We start from the raw sequence: 15,570 nt of genomic DNA on the forward strand, positions 1-15,570 counted from the left end.
ACAGCAGTAACCTCTCACAACACTGTCAGTCACGCATGAAAATATCTATTTTGCTCTATCTGACCGTCACACTTGATTGTGCACTTGGCCTTGAATCAAAAAGTCACAGGAAAACAGAATGCATCATCAGATATTCAGCTAGCAATAAAGATAGCTACATCTACCCCCCTAAAATACTTACATCTTTTAAATGTTAAAATATTTAGAATCTGTCCTCTCATATTTCCATGAGTGACTATCATAATGACATTTGCTTTGTTCTCCTTACTTCCTCAGTAAAAGACTACAGGATGAGTGGCTGGCTGTGGAGCTATACAGAGCAGGCTTGCTGGTTAAAATTCCGGTTTTGTATTTGCTGACAGCATGGTTTAACAGGGTGGGGTCCCTCCCCAGTGACATGCACAGTGGTTTAGTAGAATTGGACTATTTATCGAATCCCTGAGTTTAGTAGACTATGATTCTTTATTGAATCCTCAGTATCATTAGGTAACATGGCGACTGTCTACATAATATAAAACATCTAGCAAGTCTGAGAACTAGAATACTTTGTGCACCATATACTATGAAAATCATTGGACTCTAATGCTGCAAACAATTAGAATTCCCCCTTTTTCCCCACAAAATGTATTTCATCTAAACTTTACAGTTAGGAAAGTGTTCCAGACTTCTCGTGCTTGTATAGGCTATTAGTCTGCTAGCCTAATACACACTGTTTGTTGGACTGCAAAGAAAAGGTGTGCTGCCCAAACACGATACATGGATTTAATGAATCCAAAGTTTACGTCAGCATATTCATTTAAATAGTATTGTTCATCAGACCTTTCATGATGGAAATGTATATATTTTTTTATATATATATATCCCCATCCTTTGAAAAAAAGGCTGAGCTTTCTCCAAATTCAATGTTATGTGACTACATTTTTTTAAACCATACTTGATATACATTATGAATTGCTGGGCTCTGATTGGCTGCTGGAGATTCTCCTTCCGTATAGCAACAGCCTGGAATCCCCCCCCCCCCCCCCTCTCTACTCCTGTCCCCCTCCCCTTTTCTACTCACAGACCTCCTCCACGCTGCTTACCCTCTTCCTTGGATGCACTTGGACTGCTCTGCCTCTGAGGGGGCTCCTCTCCACCGACTGACTGCAGCATCTGGATGTGGTCGCCATGGAAACAGCAATGGTCCAACCCCCCCATTCTCCTTCTCCCCCCTTTTCTAAGCACGCTGTGCTAATGCTCGCCGCTGCACATCTTCAGGCTTGACCTGGATTCCGTGGTGTGCTGGTGTTTCCCCATTTCTTTTTTATTTTATTTGGGGTCCAATGCCAGAGCCCGCTCCTCCCCCACATCCCATCCCCAGGCCATGAGTTTGTAAGAAGAGAGAATATTGTGTCACTTACAGTATCGGGGCTCTATCCACCCTCCCTCTCTCCCACTCTACTCACACAGAGCCTCAGTGAACTGAGGTCATTTCCCCGTTTTGATTAAACTGCCACCTCTGCTGCATAAAGAAACCAAAATGTCTGCCTGTTCCTGTTGTAGTGGGTTTAGTCGCACTGTTTTCCGCTTGGATTTTTTTCTGGTCTATTTACTGTACATTTTAATATATGTCCTCTGTTTGAGATTGAATGTTAATACAACATGACAGTCCGAACGCATGTAAGTCAGTATAGCTGTTGTGTGGGCGCGTGGCCGTGTCACTCATGCAGTCATTCATTGAAACCCGTGTTCCCTTCTGATGTTGAGGAGTGCTTGATGTGGGAATGTCAAATCCGTCACCACAGTTCATCACATCAGACTAATAGATGAAGCAAGATTATCAGCGATGCAGTTTTTCTGTACATACTCTGCTTATGCCTTCATGAGAAACTTGTTTGGGTTGATGCACCTGTTTTTCTCTTGGGAGCTGTGGATTTTGTATTTGGTGCTCCATCTTTAGCAGCTGTAGAGTCTTGCTGTAGGGTACTCCTCAAGTCTTAAAGGGGAAAACCATATGAGACATATGGATGGCACGTTCTCGTTGTTCATAAACTATTTTCTCTTTGTTATTTCTATTGAATTGAAATACGTTTCATTTACATATGCATTGAGTGAACAATGACACACCATGGCATGTTTTGCCAAACCATGAAATGCTCATATGATGGGATTATTTGCATATTTAAATGTTAACACATTTCTTTCCTCCTACCCATACCTGTCTTCTTCACCCATCTCTCCACATCCCTGTCTCTACCCCTTCCTTCCTTACTCTGTTCCTCCTCTCTCTTTTCTCTCTCTCCTGTCTCTCCATCCTCCCTGTCTACCCCCACACCTCTCGCCCTGGTTGCAGTGGTGGTGATGGACCAGCAGAGGGTTCTACATAGTGGCTGCCTGGTATTGGGGGTGCACACCCCGCCCATCCGCCGCAACAGCAAGCTGGCGAGCCTGGGGCGCATCTTCAAACCCTGGAAGTGGAGGAAAAAGAAAAACGAGAAGCTGAAGCAGAGCTCCACAGGTGAGAGCGACCTATCGGTAAACTACACAAACACGCACACTCACCTTTTCCTCTTCCCTACCAAGTTAGGCCAGGCGTAGCATATTATGAGTAAAAGCACTTGGGTAATATCCCAACGATTTAAATTGGCTTTCTCTCTCTCTGTCAACTTATTATGACCCCAAATAGGACTTTTGCATATTGGTCTCAAGATTTGTCAGATCAGTACATGGTCATGAAAGAAAGGAAATTAGGAAAGGAAGCCATTTTAGAATATATGGATATAATGCAGTCATGTAGTCTCCCTAAACAGATGGGTTGCTGCCCACATGAACAATGTTCCAACATACACATGCCAGAAAGGGCTGGTGGGAGGAGCTATATGAGGAAGGTGCATTGTAATGGCTGGAATGGGTTGAATGGTACAGTGTCAAACATATGGAAACCACGTTCCAGTCATTACAATGAGCCTGTCCACCTATAGCTCCTCCCATCAGCCTCCTCTGACACACACAGCATACAGAATAGTGCTGTTGCCCTAGGACTGGGATTTCCGAGACTAGTAGTCACGCTTTGGAGATGATGAGTGTGAAATAGAGGGTAAACATGGTTGTAAAACTAAGCTGTGTATGTTGTCTCTCTATGTTCTCCGTGCAGATGTGGCATTGTCCAGTGGGTGTCTCTCTCCAGAGCCCGGTTCCCCCTTGCAGGGCTCCTCAGATGGGACATGCATGTTTGGGGTGTCGCTCAATGCCACTCTAACAGTCAGCAGTGTGGAGTATTTGGGCCCCGAAGAGGAACTCCCCCCGCCAGGTAGGACAGCCCACCTCCATAGAAAACTAAGGCTTAATCCCAAATTGTTGCCTAGATCCTACGCTTTATGCACTTGTGGAGATCTAAGAAGATTTGATTGGTATAATAAAGCTTCTACCTCTTAGCCTATCATAGGGCTATAGTCATCACCATATATTTGGACAGTGATGCTAAATGTTTTTTTTTTGATTCAAGATGACATTTTGAATATGAGGCAAAAGTATCGAATGTCACCTTTTCCAAGTCCTCCTTTCAAAGAAGATACAGTGGCAAGAGAAAGTATGTGAACCCTTTTGAATTACCTGGATTTCTGCATTAATTGGTCATCAAATTTGATATGATCTTCATCTAAGTCACAACAATAGACAAACATAGTGTGGTTAAACTAACAGACAAATTTAAACATTCACAGTGTAGGTTGGAAAAAGTATGTGAGCCCTTAGCTTTTGGAGAAGTCATTAGCCTAATTGGAGTCAAGAGTCAGCTAACCTGGAGTCCAATCAATGAGACGCCCTATAAAAAAAGACACACAAAATGTGAGTTTGCTATTCACAAGAAGCATTGCCTGATGTGAACCATGCCTCGAACAAAAGATCTCAGAAGACCTAAGATTAAGAATTGTTGACTTGCATGAAGCTGGAAAGGGTTACAAAAGTATCTCTAAAAGCCTTGACGCTCATCAGTCCACGGTAAGACAAATTGTCTATAAATGGAGAAAGTTCAGCACTGTTGCTACTCTCTCCCTAAGAGTGGCCGTCCTGCAAAGATAACTGCAAGAGCACAGTGCAGAATGCTCAGTGAGGTTAAGAAGAATCCTAGAGTGTCAGCTAAAGACTTTTCCTCTGGAACATGCTAACATCTCTGTTGACGAGTCTACGATACGTAAAACACTAAACAAGAATGATATTCATGGTGGGGGACCACGGAAGAAGCCACTGCTGTCCAAAAAAACATTGTTTTGAAGAAGTGTTTGAAGAAGTGCAACTGGATGTTCCACAGTGCTACTGGAAAAATATTCTGTGGACAGATGAAACTACAGTTGAGTTGTTTTGGAAGGAACACACAACACTGTGTGGAGAAAAAAAGGCGCAGCACACTAACATCAAAACCTCATCCCAACTGTAAAGTATGGTGGACGGAGCATCATGGTTTGGGGCTGCTTTGCTGCCTCAGGGCCTGGACAGCTTGCTCTCATCAACAGAAAACTTTAATTCATTTTAGCCTAACATTCTCCTGAAAAATGTCTTGATATCTGTCCGCCAATTGAAGCTCAACAGAAGTTTGGTGACGCAACAGGACAACGACCCAAAACACGGAAGTAAATCAACAGAATGGCTTCAACAGAAGAAAATACGCCTTCTGGAGTGGCCCAGTCAGAGTCCTGACCTAACCCAATTGAGATGCTGTGGCATGACCTCGAGAGCAGTTCACACCAGACATCCCAAGAATATTGCTGAACTGAAACAGTTTCGTAAAGAGGAATGGTCCAAAATTCCTCCTGACAGTTGTACAGGTCTGATCCGCAACTACAGAAAACGTTTGGTTGAGGTTATTGCCGTCAAAGGACGGTCAACCAGTTATTAAATCCAAGGGTTCACATACTTTTCCCACCCTGCACTGTGAATGTGTACACGGTGTGTTCAATAAAGACATGCAAACGTATAATTGTTTGTGTGTTATTAGTTTAAGCAGACTGTGTTTGTCTATTTTTGTGACCTAGATGAAGATCAGATCAAATTTGATGACCAATTTATCCAATTTATGCAGAAATCCAGGTATTTCCAAAGGGTTCACATACTTTTTCTTGCCACTGTATATTGACACAGGATAGGGTAGTCACAGCAATATGATTAAGTCTTTCGCCTATCCAGTTAAGAGCGCGACATATGTTTTTTGGGGTCCGATTTCCCCCCCCCCCCCCCCCCCCCCCCCTCAAAAAAAAAAATTGGGACAAAACTTAGCGATACCGATATCTGCCGAGATTCTATTTTAGGCCAGAGAAATTAAAAAGTTCAATTTTACACATGGAATTCATATAAATTGCCATCCAAAACATCAATTGTCCAAGAAATATGCGCAAAATGTTAATTTCTTATATTGTGTAATTAGAGACGCATCATGAGAATGGCCGCAAGTGTTCAGATCAGCATGAGATTCCCTTTTTTTGTCCTATTTATTGAAAAGCAGTTATCGGAGTTATCTACTGATATAGCGGTAAAAGCAGTGCTTGACTTGAATTTAAATAGGTGCCGGTACTCATGTTGGGTGCCGGTACTGTTTATATTTAGGTGCAGGAGCTCCATAATACTTTTGAACAGGAGCTCAAGCAGTAAGAAATGTAAGGTGTCGGTACTCAGCTCCAGTGAGCTCCTGCCCAAGTCAAGCACTGGGTAAAAGGCCAATATCGTCCGATTTAATATCGGTGAACCAATATATTGGTCGGGCTCCAATCCAGTTAGATTCATTTGAGTACTCACTGTGAGAGGGCCATGGAATTTGACTAAATCCTTTTAGTGTTTATTTTTTAGACATATCAAGGGGATTTAGAAAACAATGTTGTAACCACCATTTTCTTTTTTGTAAATAATTGTTTTGACAATTTTACCATAGACTATTACAATATACAGTACCAGTCAAAAGTTTGGATACACCTATGTATTCGAGATAAAAAAAAAATATATATATTTTCTACATTGTAGAATAATGGTGAAGACATCAAAACTATGAAATAATACATATGGAATCATGTAGTAACCAAAACAGTGTTAAACAAGTCAAAATAAATTTTTATATTTGAGATTCTTCAAAGTAGCCACCCTTTGCCTTGATCACAGCTTTGCACACGCTTGGCATTCTCTCAACCAGTTTCATGAGGGAGTCAACTGGAATGCATTTCAATTAACAGGTGTGCCTTAACTATAGGAATTTCTTTCCTTCTGAATGCGTTTGAGCCAATCAGTTTTGTTGTGACAAGGTATACAGAAGATGGCCCTATTCTGTAAAATACCAAGTCCATATTATGGCAAGAACACCTCAAAGAAGCAAAGAGAAATGACAGTCCATCATTGCTTTAAGACATGAAGGTCAGTCCGTACGGAAAATTGTCTTCAAGTGCAGTTGCAAAAACCATCAAGCGCTATGATGAAACTGGCTTTCATGAGGACTACCACAGGAAAGGAAGACTGCAGAGGATAAGTTCATTAGAGTTAACAGCCTCAGAAAATGCAGCCCAAAATAAATGCCTCAGAGTTCAAGTAACAGACACATCTCAACATCTACTGTTCAGAGGAGACTGCGTGAATCAGGCCTTCATGGTTGAATTTCCGCAAAGAAACCACTACTGAAGGACACCAATAAGAAGAAGAGACTTGTTTGGGCCAACAAACACGAGCAATGGACATTAGACCGGTGGAAATCTGTCCTTTTGGTCTGAGTTAAAATTTGAGATTTTTGGTTCCAACCACCATCTCTTAGGTGAAATGATGATCTCCGCATGTTTAGTTCCCACCGTGAAGCATGGAGGATGTGTGATGGTGTGTGGGTGCTTTGCTGGTGACATTGTCAGTGATTTTATTTAGATTCAAGGCACACATAACCAGCATGGCTATCACAGCATTCTGCAGCGATACGCCATCCCATCTGGTTTGCGCTTGGTCCCACTATCATTTGTTTTTCAACAGGACAATGACCCAACACACTTCCAGGCTGTGTAAGGGCTATTTGACCAAGGAGAGTGATGGAGTGCTGCATCAGATTACCTGGTTGGACCGCAGAGTGAAAGAAAAGCAGCCAACAATTGCTCAGCATATGTGGGAACTCCTTCATGACTGTTGGAAAAGCATTCCAGGTGAACCTGGTTGAGAGAATGCCAAGTGTGCAAAGCTGTCAAGGCAAAGGGTGGCTACTTTGAAGAATCTCAAATATAAGTAGTTAGTTAGTTTAGTTTAGTTTTAGTTGAACACTTTTTTTTTGGTTACTACATCAAATCAAATGTATTTATATAGCCCTTCTTACATCAGCTGATATCTCAAAGTGCTGTACAGAAACCCAGCCTAAAACCCCAAACAGCAAGCAATGCAGGTGTAGAAGCACGGTGGCTAGGAAAAACTCCCTAGAAAGGCCAAAACCTAGGAAGAAACCTAGAGAGGAACCAGGCTGTGAGGGGTGGCCAATCCTTTTCTGGCTGTGCCGGGTGGAGATTATAACAGAACATGGCCAAGATGTTCAAATGTTCATAAATGACCAGCATGGTCAAATAATAATATTCACAGTAGTTGTCGAGGGTGCAGCAAGTCAGCACCTCAGGAGTAAATGTCAGTTGGCTTTTCATAGCCGATCATTAAGAGTATCTCTAACGCTCCTGCTGTCTCTAGAGAGTTGAAAACAGCAGGTCTGGGACAGGTAGCACGTCCGGTGAACAGGTTAGGGTTCCATAGCCGCAGGCAGAACAGTTGAAACTGGAGCAGCAGCACGGCCAGGTGGACTGGGGACAGCAAGGAGTCATCATGCCAGGTAGTCCTGAGGCATGGTCCTAGGGCTCAGGTCCTCAGAGAGAGAGAAAGAGAATTAGAGAGAGCATACTTAAATTCACACAGGACACCGGATAAGACAGGAGAACTACTCCAGATATAACAAACTGACCCTAGCCCCCCGACACATAAACTACTGCAGCATAAATACTGGAGACTGAGACAGGAGGGGTCAGGAGACACTGTGGCCCCATCCGATGATACCCCCGGACAGGGCCAAACAGGCAGGATATAACCCCACCCACTTTGCCAAACTTTTGACTGTGTGTGTGTGTGTGTGTATCCATATATGGTAATTTGATATTTTAATGGACAATTTTTCAAAAACAAGAAAATTTTTGTGACATAGAAATGTCCTTGTTTTTGAGAGAAAAGCTAAAAAAAAATGTCGTCCATTAAAATAACATCAAATTTATCAGAAATACTGTGTAGACGTTGTCAATGACTATTGTAGCTGGAAACGGCTGATTTTTATTTTTTAATTGGAATTATGTACATAGGCGTCTGGCAGCTTCAGTAAATAGTACCTGTAAAACACCAGACTCAACGTCAACAGTGAAGAGGCGGCTCCAGGATGCTGGCCTTCTAGGCAGAGTTGCAAAGAAAAAGCCATATCTCACAGCGGCCAATAAAAGATTAAGATGGACAAAAGAACACAGACACTGGACAGAGGAACTCTGCCTAGAAGGCCAGCATCCCGGAGTCGCCTCTTTACTGTTGACGTTGAGACTGTAATCAAACCCACAAATGCTGACGCTCCAGATACTCAACTAGTCTAAAGAAGGCCAGTTTTATTGCTTCTTTAATAAGAACAACAGTTTTCAGCTGTGCTAACATAATTGCAAAAGGGTTTTCTAATGATCAATTAGCTTTTTAAAATTATAAACTTGGATTAGCTAACACAACGTGCCATTGGAACACTGGAGTGATGGTTGCTGATAATTGGCCTCTGTACGCCTATGTCGATATTCCATAAAAAATCTGCTGTTTCCAGCTACAATAGTCATTTACAACATTAACAGTGTCTACACTGTATTTCTGATCAATTTGATGTTGTTTTAATGGACAAAAAATGTGCTTTTCTTTCAAAAACAAGGACATTTCTAAGTGACCCTAAACTTTTGATCGGTTGTGTGTGTGTGTGTGTGTTTATTATAAATATTATTCAGTGGCTATTTTAGATGTATATAAGTCCCTCAAAATGAACCACATGATACTCACACGACCCACTAGGGAGCAGCGGCGACATCTGAAAACAATCACCAGTGGTGAAGAAACGGCATCATTCGCTGACAACTGTCACTGTAAATGTTGTCCTGGCGTTACAAGATTAAACTTTGATTAAACTTAATTAATTGAACACGTCTTTCAGTGGCTGAGCCTCCAGGGGACTGTGAGCCAGAGGGAGATAGCAGTCAAAATACAGAGGAAGAGGAGGAGGGAGAGGAGGAGGCGGGAGAGAAGGAGGCGCAGCCTGGTGTCGATGCCTCTGAGGAGGTCCAGGAGGGAGGAGAAAAGACAGAGAGGCATGAAGAGGAAATACCTCGAGGAACCACACCACCACCAGTAGCGGCCAAACCGGTGATGCCACAGATGAGCAGTGGCGATGGTAAGAAGGCTAGTTAAGTGTACCAGGGTTGGGGTCAATTCGAATTGAAGAGAGTCCATTCAGGAAGTGAACAGACATTCCGATTCCAAGTTTTCCTTAATGAAAAGCATTGAGAAAATGTGGAATCGGAATTTCAGTTCACTTGATGAATTAATTTATTTAAAATGGAATTGACCCACAACCTGGTGGAGTGTACTAAGAGGGGACCATAATGCCAAAACACTGCACTGCACACTCCGAGGGGTAGTGTGGACCCCACATGTACAAACACACACTCACAAATACATACAGTGCCTTCAGTAATTATTCACACCACTTGAATTTTTCCTAATTTTGTGTTACAGCCTGAATTTAAAATAGATGAAATATAGTTTTTTTTTGTCACTGGCCTACAGACACAATACCCAATCATGTCAAAGTGGAATTATGTTTTTCACAAATGAATTATAAATGAAAAGCTGAAACGTCTCGCGTCAATAAGTATTCAAGCCCTTTGTTATGGCAAGCCTAAATAAGTTCAGTAGTAGAAAGTGCTTAAGTCTCATAAGTTGCATGGACTCACTCTGTGTGCAATGATAGTGTTTAACATGATTTTTGAATGACTACCTCATCTCTGTACCCCACACATACAAGTATCTGTAAGGTCCCTCAGTCGAGCAGTGAATTTCAAACACAGATTCACCCACAAAGACCAGGCATGTTTTCAAATGCCTCGCAAGGAAGGGCACTATTGGTAGATGGGTAAAAAGCAGAGCTTGAAGAATTTTGAAAGGAGAAATGGGCAAATGTTGCACAATCCAGGTGTGGAAATCTTATGGCTGCAATCCCGTTAACGGGATCGATATGACAACAGCCAGTGAAAGTGCAGGGCGCCAAATTCAAACAACAGAAATCTCATAATTCAAATTCCTCAAACATACAAGTATCTTATACCATTTTAAAGGTAATCTTGTTGTTAATCCCACCACAGTGTCCGATTTCAAAAAGGCTTTACCTTCGAAAGCACCACAAACGATTATGTTAGGTCACTGCAAAATCACAGAAAAACACAGCCATTTTTCCAGCCAAAGACAGGAGTCACAAAAAACAGAAATAGAGATAAAATGAATCACTAACCTTTGATGATCTTCATCAGATGACACTCATAGGACTTCATGTTACACAATACATGTATGTTTTGTTCGGTAAAGTTCATATTTATATCCAAAAATCTCAGAATACATTGGCGCGTTATGTTCAGTAGTTCCAAAAACATCCAGTGATTTTGCAGAGAGCCACATCAGTTTCCAGAAATACTCATAATAAACGTTGATCAAAAATCAAGTGTTATACATGGAATTTTGGATCCACTTCTCCTTAATACAACCGCTGTCAGATTTCAAAAAAGCTTTACGAAAAAAGCAAACCATGCAATAATCTGCGCTCAGTAATCTGCGCTCAGAGCCCAATCAAGACAAAAATATATCCGCCATATTGTGCAGTCAACAGAAGTCAGAAATAACATTATAAATATTAACTTACCTTTGATGATCTTCATCAGAATGCACTCCCAGGAATCCCAGTTCCACAATAAATGTTTGATTTGTTCGGTAATGTCCATCATTTAGCGCGTTTGGTAAACAAATCCAAAGTCACGAAGCGCGTTCACTAAAAGCAGACGAAATTTCAAAGTTCCGTTACAGTCAGTAGAAACATGTCAAACGATGTATTGAATAAATCTTTAGGATGTTTTTAACATAAATCTTCAATAATGTTCCAACCGTTCACAGTAGAAGCATCAGACAAGGTTCTAAAGACTATTGACATCTAGTGGAAGCCGTAGGAAGTGCAAATGACCCATATCCCACTATCTTCAATAGGCGATGAGTTGAAAAACTACAAACCTCAGATTTCCCACTTCCTGGTTGGATTTTTTTCTCAGGTTTTTGCCTGCCATGAGTTCTGTTATACTCAGACATCATTCAAACAGTTTTAGAAACTTCAGAATGTTTTCTATCCAAATATACTAATAATATGCATATATTAGCAACTGGGACTGAGGAGCAGGCAGTTTACTCTGGGCACCTTTTCATCCAAGCTACTCAATACTGCCCCGCAGCCATAAGAAGTTAAAGACTTACCCATAAAGATTCACAGCTGTCATCGCTGCCAAAGGTGCCTCTACAAAGTATTGACTCGGGTGTGAATACTTATGTAAATTAGATATTTCATGTTCAATACATTTGCAAACAATTCTAAAAACATGTTTTCACTTTGTCATTATGGGGTATTGTGTGTAGATGGGTGAGATTTGTATTTATTTAATCCATTTTGAATTCAGGCTGTAACGCAACAAAATGTGGAATAAGTCAAGGGGTATGAATACTTTCTGATGGCTCATACCTGTACGGCCAACCCAGGGTTCGATCTCAAGTTAACAATGACAATTCGTATTCCAAAAACTAGCATTACAAACCAATGGTTTAGGTTGGCAAAGGCGACACTACTTCAAGTCTCAGGCCAGGTGGCAATGTCACCATATGATGGCTAGTAGCTTATTATCTTTGTAGCTCAGTTGGTAGAGCATGGCGCTTGTAATGCCAAGGTAGTGGGTTCAATTCCTGGGACCACCATGCATAAAATGGGCTCCCGAATGGCGCAACGGTCGAAGGCACTGCATCTGTGCAAGAGGCATCCCTACAGTCCCTAGTTCGAATCCAGGCTGTTATCACATCCGGCCGTGATTGGGAGTACCATAGGCCAGCGCACAATTGGCCCAGCGTCATCCAGGTTTGGCCGGGGTAGGCCCGTCATTGTAAATAAGAATTTGTTCTCAACTGACTTGTCTAGTTAAATAAATTAAATAAAAATGTATGCACGCATGACTGTAAATAACATACAGTTGAAGTCGGAAGTTTACACACACACCTTAGCCAAATACATTTAAACTCAGTTTTTCACAATTCCTGACATTTAATCCTAGTAAAAAATTCCCTGTCTTAGGTCAGTTAGGATCACCACTTTATTTTAAGAATGTGAAATGTCAGAATAATAGTCGAGAGATTTATTTATTTCAGCTTTTATTTCTTTCATCACATTCCCAGTGGGTCAGAAGTTTACATACACTCAATTAGTATTTGGCAGCATTGCCTTTAAATTGTTTAACTTGGGTCAAACGTTTCGGGTAGCCTTCCACAAGCTTTCCACAATAAGTTGGGTGAATTTTGGCCCATTCCTCCTGACAGAGCTGGTGTAACTGAGTCGGGTTTGCTCGCACACGCTTTTTCAGTATTGCTTACACATTTTCTACAGGATTGCGGTCAGGGATTTGTGATGGCCACTCCAATACCTTGCCTTTGTTGTCCTTAAGCCACCCACATGATGCTGCAACCCCTGTGCTTCACGGTTGGGATGGTGTTCTTCAGCTTGCAAGCCTCCCCCTTTTTCCTCCAAAGATAATGATAGTCATTATGGCCAAAAAGTTATATTTTTGTTTCATCAGACCAGAGGACATTTCTCCAAAAAGTCTGATCTTTGTCCCCATGTGCAGTTGCAAACCATAGTCTGGCTTTTTTATGGCGGTTTTAAAGCAGTGGCTTCTTCCTTGCTGAGCGGCCTTTCAGGTTATGTCGATTTAGGACTTGTTTTACTGTGGATATAGATTATTTTGTACCCGTTTCCTCCAGCATCTTCACAGGGTTCTTTTGCTGTTCTGGGATTGATTTGCACTTTTCGCACCAAAGTACGTTCATCTCTAGGAGACAGAACGCGTCTCCTTCCCGAGCGGTATGACGGCTGCGTGGTCCCATGATGTTTATATTTGCGTACTATTGTTTGTACAGATGAACGTGGTACCTTCAGGCATTTGGAAATTGCTCCCAAGGATGAACCAGACTTGTGGTCCACCACCACTTTTTTTCCCGGAGGTCTTGGATTTCGTTTGATTTTCCCTTGATATCAAACAGAGGCACTGAGATTGAAGGTAGGCCTTGAAATACATCCACAGATACACTTCCAATTGACTCAAATGATGTCAGAAGCATCTAAAGCCATGGCATTATTTTCTGGAATTATCAAAGCTGTTTAAAGGCACAGTCAACTTAGTGTATGTAAACTTCTGACCCACTGGAATTGTGATTAAGTGAAATAATCTGTCTGTAAACAATTGCCGGAAAAATGACTTGTCTTGCAATGACTTGACAAGACAAAATGACTTGTCTTGCACAAAGTAGATGTCCTAACTGACTTGCCAAAACTATAGTTTGTTAACAAGAAATTTGTGGAGTAGTTGAAAAACAAGTTTTAATGACTCCAACCTAAGTGTATGTAAACTTCTGACTTCAACTGTATATTACTACAAGTGCAAACAGCTAACTAGCTCACATATTGTACATAAACAACATATTAAAGGACCACACATCCATACACAAAGAGGATATGGACCACACACACACCACTTTAACTAATATCTCTTTGTCTTTCTCTGCCTCTCAGACCCATCTGCTGTGCCCTCACACTTGGTCAACTCTTTCCTGCCTAAAGAGTCACCTAGGACTCCCGAGAGCCTGGCCCCCATGGTGGCCCTGCGAGGGCCCGTCTCCAACCCCTCAGGGTCTCCTCACCTCGCCAATATTATGCACCTTCCCATGCCCCCTAGCTGTATCATGGAGGAGCTACAACGAGCGTTTGCCTCAAAGGCGAACCGACAGGAAAGGTGAGCAGGACAGCCCATTCACTGCAAACAGACACATAACCTCACCATTATGTGACGGGGAGTTCAGGTTGTCTCATGTTCTGGAACTTAAAGCCTGTAGATATAAGGCTTTATAACTTGTTATAAGCATGTATGAGCCTTTATAATGTCTTTATAATAAGGCTTATATTATATGTCTCTCTATGTATACATGCTCATGGCAAGTCTTATAATGCATTATAACTGGATAATAATGCATTATACCTGCCGGTTTTTAAGTAAAGCATTATTTAATCCCTCAATGATGTTATAGCCGATTTCAGCGTACATCCGCCATGTTGCATGTTCACTCCCCCATTGAAGAATCCAGTGTTCACTCCTATGGTATATTCACCTAAATGCTCACCCACTGTCTCCATGTTAACTCCTACCTGTATGTTATCTTTCAAATGGACCTGCACCGCCATGCTCACCCATCCATAAACCCCCTCTTGTGCTGTTAACCCCTACCCATGCTCCCTCCTCCCTCCTGTGTTCCCTCAGTGTGCATGGGCCTGCTGAGCCGGGCTCAACCCCGTGGCGGCGCTCTGATGGGCGACTCTCTCGCTCCTCCAGCTCGGAGAATCCATCGGTGGCGAGCGGCGGCGTTGTCGACTGGCTACACCAAGCAGAGAGGAAGAAGGAGGCAGAAGAGAACAAGGAGAACGTGTGGCTGGACCAGTGCTTCTCCGACGCCTCGGGCCTCCCCCACGATCAGGACGACTGGAACGACTCCGTCATCTCTGGTGGGTCTTTTCTTAAAGGAAAGATTGCATACAACGATATCCACCAAATAAACAACATATTCATTATATCCCCCTTCCCAAGACTTTCATTTTTAAACATTCTAACTCCTGGGCTCAACATCAGGGGGAAACAGACGAAGGGTTGAGACGGTTGAACGGCGGTTACAGCAATTTTAAGACATTGTTTTTGGGCATTATGGACTCTCCTAAACTTGAGACCTGCAAGTGATTTGAGGTTTGAGTTGAATGTGCACATTTTAGGTTAGGTTTCTGCCCTGTGATAGCAATCTCGAAGTGATCGCTGACATCCTGTGTGTGTATGCAGGTACACTACCTCGCAGGCTAAGGAAAGAGCTCTTGGTGGTGAAGCTTCGGAATCGACCCAGCAAAGAGGAGCTTGAAGACCGGAATATCTTCCCAGCGCGGACTGAACAGGAGCGTCAGGAAATACGCCAGCAGATCGAGATGAAACTCACCAAGTAAGTGGTGTCATCTTCACCCACCCCTTTCTCAATGAATCTTTCCTTAATTCCTCACATCCTCTCACCTCCTTCTCTAAAGGCGCTGGAGAAGAAGGTCCAAGGGAAGGGACCTTGGACCTTCTTCTCCAATATGGTTGGGACTCACGCAAGAAGATAGGATTCAAGGAATAGTGGAATTGATAAAAAGCCCATCTAGATCACATC

General features: G+C 42.3%; 1 protein-coding gene across 1 annotated transcript in view; it reads left to right on the top strand.

The window, feature by feature from the left end:
- LOC129830025 (phosphatase and actin regulator 3-like) overlaps positions 1-15,570 on the top strand; it is a 58,553-nt gene that overhangs the window by 30,813 nt on the left and 12,170 nt on the right. Inside the window, exons 2-7 of the mRNA XM_055892170.1 lie at positions 2,333-2,497; positions 3,134-3,289; positions 9,191-9,427; positions 13,901-14,120; positions 14,643-14,884; positions 15,210-15,363. Coding sequence (XP_055748145.1) covers positions 2,333-2,497; positions 3,134-3,289; positions 9,191-9,427; positions 13,901-14,120; positions 14,643-14,884; positions 15,210-15,363 — 1,174 coding nt within the window. The remainder of the gene's footprint in view (positions 1-2,332; positions 2,498-3,133; positions 3,290-9,190; positions 9,428-13,900; positions 14,121-14,642; positions 14,885-15,209; positions 15,364-15,570) is intronic.

Source organism: Salvelinus fontinalis, chromosome 31 (assembly GCF_029448725.1).
Source record: "Salvelinus fontinalis isolate EN_2023a chromosome 31, ASM2944872v1, whole genome shotgun sequence".
In the NCBI taxonomy this organism is placed as follows: Eukaryota; Metazoa; Chordata; class Actinopteri; order Salmoniformes; family Salmonidae; genus Salvelinus; species Salvelinus fontinalis.